The sequence below is a fragment of the Panthera pardus genome, unplaced genomic scaffold, assembly GCF_024362965.1.
Source record: "Panthera pardus isolate Hobbes unplaced genomic scaffold, ASM2436296v1 HiC_scaffold_6, whole genome shotgun sequence".
In the NCBI taxonomy this organism is placed as follows: domain Eukaryota; kingdom Metazoa; phylum Chordata; class Mammalia; order Carnivora; family Felidae; genus Panthera; species Panthera pardus.
In genome coordinates this window covers 117,005,444-117,012,109 of record NW_026526991.1, presented here as the reverse complement: position 1 = coordinate 117,012,109, position 6,666 = coordinate 117,005,444, and the positions used below count along the sequence as shown (strand labels likewise).

Below are 6,666 nucleotides of genomic sequence, written 5' to 3'. Positions count from 1 at the left end.
TTTCCCTCCTGCTGTGAGTCTCTTCATACTGGGGTCACACTCATGATTCTCCGCCCCAAGGATCCCTCAGGCTCTCGGAAGACATCCACAGAGGCTCACCTTGCAATGGGAACTCATTCATGGAGGGAACTGCTGCTTTCCCTGGAGCTGGGGGAGGAGCTAGGTGAGTAGTCCAGAGAGAGTGAGGGAGAGAAGTTGAATGAACTTGAAGAAGGCTGCAGAGATAATAACACTTGATCTGAGCCTTAGAGAATAAGTAAGATTTAACCAAGTGAAGCAAAGAGAGATGACATTCCAGAAAGAGGAAATAGTATTAAGGAGACCCAGGAGTGTGAGTATAGAGTTTTCTGAGAATGAAAATAAAATAGTCTGTTGTGATGAAAATGGGTATGGAAAAGTGAAAGAACACAAGACTGAACACATGGCCTGGGCTCACCCTTGAGGGCATTATTATTATTTATTATCATTATTATCATCATCTGACCCAGAACTATGCTTTAGACTTTTCAGATAGCATAAATACCTGGCAATCGCTGATGGGAGAGCATTGTATTTCTCAAGTGTGTCAGGACAAAATAGATTGAAAACTGCTATAGGGGCTATAGCATATCCCACCTGTGGTCCAGAAGGATGTCTGTGGGTTAGAGAAGAGATGGAAATGGATGAGCTAGAAGCTGTTGTGAAAGGAAACTTGGGAGAAACGTCATGATCAATTGAAGAGGAAGAAGGAAAAGCTGAGTGAGAACAAAATTAAGCAGTGAAATGAGACACTGTGATAGTGTCAGAAACATGAACAATGGAGGCACACAAGGACAGCCCTTCACCTGCATGGTGCTCTGCTCCTTGATGGCCAAAGGCAGGACCCTGGACTGGATGATCCCAGTCCCTCAAAGGGGATCACAGGGAGGCTGGCTGAATTACTGCATGGAAGCTAAGGGGGCACCGCGTGAAGATGCCGACCCACGCCTATTCTCTTTGTAGACAAAGAAAATGTTGTAGATTTAAGAGCCCACTTCTTGTTTTATAAAGTTAGTGTCATCTGGGAGTCTGAGAAACAGTGCTAAGAACACTGAAGCTCTATTGTCCCAGCACAGGACCTTGTAGTCTGAGTCTGTCATGGGTGCCACCCTCTTAACTTCATTTCTTTCCTTTAGGGCCAACTCTGTGACATGGAACCCACACAAGATGATGGGCGTCCCCTTACAGTGCTCTGCTCTCCTGGTTAGAGAAGAGGTATGTCTTCCCTGACTCATGGCCCAGTCCATCCATGGAGTTCAGTAGAATAAATGTGTGTAGTAACAGAATCAGAATACAGGACGATTTGACAGCCTGGAACAGCGAGCCATCTCCAAAAAGGGCAAATTGTTAACAAGGATGATTATGAGGTCCTCTTATGTCCAAGTATAGGACGGTCACAGTTTGAGTCTACAAGACAGGTATGTTTCATACATGGCTAAATTGTACTTGTGAAAAAAGGCATAGAATGTTAGGTTGTACTTGGCAGACTCAACAATGCATCAAGAGAAACTTAGCGTTCAAAAAAAAGGAATGGGTCTAAAAGAAATGGAGTCGCACAAACAGAAGGTTACTGAAGGGGTTGTGGGGAGGGATGGGCTAAATGGGTAAGGGGCATTAAGGAAATCATTGTTGCACTATATGCTAACTCACTTGGATGTAAATTTAAAAAATAAATTAAATGAAATATTAAAAAAAAAAAAAAAGAAGTAGAGTTCCAGGATGAGGAAGGTAGTAGTCTCCCACTCTCCTCTAGATAAACCATGCCTGAAGCCATTTGCTTAGGTCAATGCCAAATTGCATATGGGACCCCACCAAGCTAGGGTTTGAATGGTGGGCAACAATTGGTGAACCTGTGACAGATGTGGTTGAAATAAGCAAAGATGTTTAATCTAAAAAGAAAAAGAAACTTCAAAGACTGAGAAGATGGCATCCTTCACAGTTTAAATGACTCAAGTGGAAGAGATTCGGTTTCTTCAGGGAACTGGGTCTGTAGCACTGGATGGAATAATTTGATGGCACAATCAGAATATGCCATGATTGAAGTTCTGACTTCTGGTCAATAAAAGGAAAGCTTTTCTAAAAATTAAGCTTTCTCCGAGGTAGTGAATGCTTCGCATAGGAATAAATTCACCACCGGGGGTAAGTGACTGGAGATTGGACAGACACTTATTAGTAAAGGGAGAGAAAAGATTCCTTTATTGAAAAAGAACAGAATAAAACCCCTAGGATCCCTTCCAAATCCAAGAGTTTATGATGCTCTGACAGCATGTTCCTTATTGAGATATAAGGAATAAGGACATTGTATAAGACCATATTAAGTATTCTGTGATAAGGGAGCTCCGGGCTTACAAAACTTGGGATATTTTAGGGGTGCCTGGGTGACTCAGTTGGTTAAGCATCTGACTTCGACTCAGGTCATGATCTCACCGTTTATGAGTTTGAGCCCCGCATCAGGCTCTGTGTTGACAAGTCAGAGCCTGGAGTCTGCTTTAGATTCTGTGTCTCCCTCTCTCTCTGCCCCTCCCTTGCTCATATTCTCTCTCTCTCTCTCTCTCTCTCTCTCTCAAAAATAAATAAACATTAAATAAAAATTTAAATAATAATAAAAAAGATTTTTAAAACTTGGGATATTTTAAATTGAAGAGCTAAAAGCAAGATTCATTACTTCAGGGCATACCGGAGCCTTTCATAGGCAGATATATATTGCAAATATCTTTAAAGAAGGAATTTATCAAGTAGAGTTTCCTAAATTTATTTGACCATGGGAATTTCTTTTACAACTATTTTATAGCACAGCAACTATTACTATATTTAAAATTGTTTGTAACAGAGGTGACAGGGTGGCTCAGTTGGTTAAGCATTGACTCTTGATGTCAGCTCAGGTCTTGATTTCAGGGTCCTGAGTTCAAGCCCCATGTTGGGCTCCACGCTGGGTGTGGAGCCTACTTAAAACAGTTTACAACATAATGGTCTATAACTTTTTAATGGCTTGGAATCAGGATATTATCAAGGCCCTTTATGTGAAAACGTCATGTTTACTTATCCCTTTGTGCAATGAGACTGGTGCTGGCCAACCTTTAAGAGGTCATGTGTTTTGGTTTCTTTTAATGTTTATTTATTTATTTTGAGAGGGGGAGGAGGGAGGGAAGGAGACAGGGGGAGAGAGAGAGAAAGAGAGAGAGAGAGAGAGAGAGAGAGAGAGAGAGAGAGAGAGAATCCCAAGTACTGGCACTCCATTACTGCATTTTTATACTCTATTGCTTGTGGTAGTTACAATGGGATATTTCATTGCCAATGATAATTAATTAGCCTCAGCACCAGAAGTTTAGTATGGAACATGGGTGGCAAAGTGACCGAACTATTCCAAAGAACAGTGAATGAATCATGCTCTCTGACTAAAGCAGCATTGCTGGTCTCCTCACCAGAAACCCCACCACGTTTTAATTTGTCACGAGCCACAGGAAGCCTCTGACTCTTTCATTATCTACAGTACAATTGTGTTTTTACAGAACGTTTGGCTTTTTTTTCTCTTGTGACTCATGGCAAGTAAAGAAAAGACGAAAATGTGATCATCTAGTTAAAGTTAGAAGTGAGAGTTCTTTAACAAAGAATTTATCCAAACTAACACAAAATGTAACACAACTAAAATTGTAAGGAGACCCTGAAAGACCAGATGGTAGGCAATAAAACTGGTCTCAACCCTATAGTTCGGGCTCCTTTTGCAGTGAAATTCATTGTTATTCTTTTGAGAGTGAGGGAAATTAAATAATTGTAATAGAGTGGTAAAATGACATTGGATTTGAAAAAGAAAATTCACTTGAAGGCCAATAAAATTGAAAGTTGCAACAGGTGACTCCATTTTGTTTCATGGTCACAGAAACTCGGCATGCAAGCTCACAAAAAGGTGTACCAGTCCTAAGGGAGAGCACCCCAAAGTGTGGAACGGTGGGTAGAGAGGACCAGCTTCTAGTGGTCCTTTCAAAACATATGACCTCGGGGCATCTGGGTGGCTCAGGCCACTCTTGATTTCAGCTCAGGTCATGATCTCACAGTTCATGAGACTGTGCCCCGTATCAAGCTCTAAGCTGAGTGTGGAGCCTACTTGGGATTCTCTCTCTCCCTCTCTCTCTGCCCCTACCCCCGTGCCCCTCTTACTCCCATTCTCTCTTGCATGAATACAAAATATATGAATGAACATTTTTTAAAAATACAGTACTGAAGCTCTAACCACTCTTGAGAGGGGAATATGGCATTTCAAAGATTGGTTATTTAAGACATCTCAGAATAATGATGTCTTTATTTTTTTAGATTTCAGCATGTAAAAATAACAATAAGCTATCTTAAAAGCTATGACTTCCAAAGAGAATTCAAACCATAACAGCCAGATGATAAAGTACCTGAACTAAGTGTAAATGAAACACTAGAATAATCACACTATTAGTATTTTACAAAACAAAAGTTTCTAAAGTATTTTAATTACAATAAAACCAAAACATCAGGATATTCCTCAAAGAATGAACATTATACTCTGATTATGATTGTTTTTGAATAAATGCATTCTTGTAAAAAGGAGAGTAAAAGCATATATTTCACTGTTGTTAACCTGAAGTTACATTTGACCGTGAGCCATTTATCCCACAGGGTTTACCTATCCCAACAGCTCATCCTGTCTGGATATTGGCCCCATCTAAAAAATTTGATTCTTATTGCTTTCTTTCTCCAGGAAATTCAGTGTCCCTTGCAAATTTTTTTCTTAAAGTCCCCTGAAATTACCACATTCTTATCAATAAGGTTGCTTATGTTTGTGAGTAGTTGTTTTATATATTTGGGGGCTCCCGTATTCAGCACATAGACGTTTATAATTGTTAGCTCTTCCTGATGGATAGACCCTGTGATTATTATATAATGCCCTTCTTCATCTCTTGTTACAGCCTTTAAAGTCTAGTTTGTCTGATATAAGTATGGCTACTCCAGCTTTCTTTTGACTTCCAGTAGCATGATAAATAGTTCTCCATCCCCTCACTCTCAATCTGAAGGTGTCCTCAGGTCTAAAATGAGTCTCTTGTAGACAGCAAATAGATGGGTCTTGTCTTTTTATCCATTCTGATACCCTATGTCTTTTGGTTGGCACATTTAGTCCATATACACTCAGTGTTATTATAGAAAGATATGGGTTTAGAGTCATTGTGATGTCCGTAGGTTTCATGCTTATAGCGATGTCTCTGGTACTTTGTCTCACAGGATCCCCCTTAAGATCTGTTGTAGGGCTGGTTTAGTGGTGATGAATTCCTTCAGTTTCTGTTTGTTTGGGAAGACCTTTATCTCTCCTTCTATTCTAAATGACAGACTTGCTGGATAAAGGATTCTCAGCTGCATCTTTTTTTCTGTTGATCACATTGAAGATCTCCTGCCATTCCTTTCTGGCCTGCCAAGTTTCAGTAGAGAGATCGGTCACGAGTCTTATAGGTCTTCCTTTATATGTTAGAGCACGTTTATCTCTAGCTGCTTTCAGAATTTTCTCTTTATCCTTGTATTTTGCCAGTTTCACTATGATATGTCGTGCAGAAGATCGATTCAAGTTACGTCTGAAGGGAGTTCTCTGTGCCTTTTGGATTTCAATGCCTTTTTCCTTCCCCAGATCAGGGAAGTTCTCAGCTATTATTTCTTCAAGTACACCTTCAGCACCTTTCCCTCTCTCTTCCTCCTCTGGAATACCAATTATGCATAGATTATTTCTCTGTAGTGCATCACTTAGTTCTCTAATTTTCCGCTCATACTCCTGGATTTTTTTATCTCTCTTTTTCTCAGCTTCCTCTTTTTCCATAATTTTATCTTCCAGTTCACCTATTCTCTCCTTTGCCTCTTCAATCCAAGCTGTGGTTGTCTCCATTTTATTTTGTAGTTCATTTATAGCATTTTTTAGCTCCTCCTGACTGTTCCTTAGTCCCTTGATCTCTGTAGCAAGAGATTCTCTGCTGTCCTCTATACTGTTTTCAAGCCCAGCGATTAATTTTATGACTATTATTCTAAATTCACTTTCTGTTATATTGTTTAAATCCTTTTTGATCAGTTCGTTAGCTGTTGTTATTTCCTGGAGATTGTTTTGAGGGGAATTCTTCTGTTTCATCATTTTGGATAGTCCCTGGAGTGGTGTGGAACTGTGGGGCACTTACCCTGTGCTGCCTTGAATAACTTGCGTTGGTGGGCGGGGTGTAGTCAGACCGAATTCTGCCCCCAGCCCACCGCTGGGGCCACAGTCAGACTGGTGTGTGCCTTCTCTTCCCCTCTCCTAGGGGCCGGATTCACTATGGGGTGGCATGGCCCATCTGGGCTACTTGCACACTGCCAGGCTTGTGGTGCTGGGGATCTGGCGTATTAGCTGGGGTGGATAGGCAAGGTGCAGAGGGGCGGGAGGGGTAGGCTCAGCTCACTTCTCCTTTGGTGATCCGCTTCCAGAGGGGCCCTGCGGCACCGGGAGGGAGTCAGACGTGCCGCCAGAGGGATGGGTCCGCAGAAGTACAGCGTTGGGTGTTTTCGCGGTGCAAGCAAGTTCCCCAGCAGGAACTGGTTCCCTTTGGGATTTTGGCTGGGGGATGGGTGAGGGAGATGGCGCTGGCGAGCGCCTTTGTTCCCCGCCAAGCTGAGCTC

The 6,666-nt window shown here is 41.6% G+C and overlaps 1 protein-coding gene across 1 annotated transcript in view; it reads left to right on the top strand.

The window, feature by feature from the left end:
* GAD2 (glutamate decarboxylase 2) overlaps nt 1-6,666 on the top strand; it is an 88,737-nt gene that overhangs the window by 61,219 nt on the left and 20,852 nt on the right. The window contains exon 12 of the mRNA XM_019432596.2: nt 1,155-1,233. Coding sequence (XP_019288141.1) covers nt 1,155-1,233 — 79 coding nt within the window. The remainder of the gene's footprint in view (nt 1-1,154; nt 1,234-6,666) is intronic.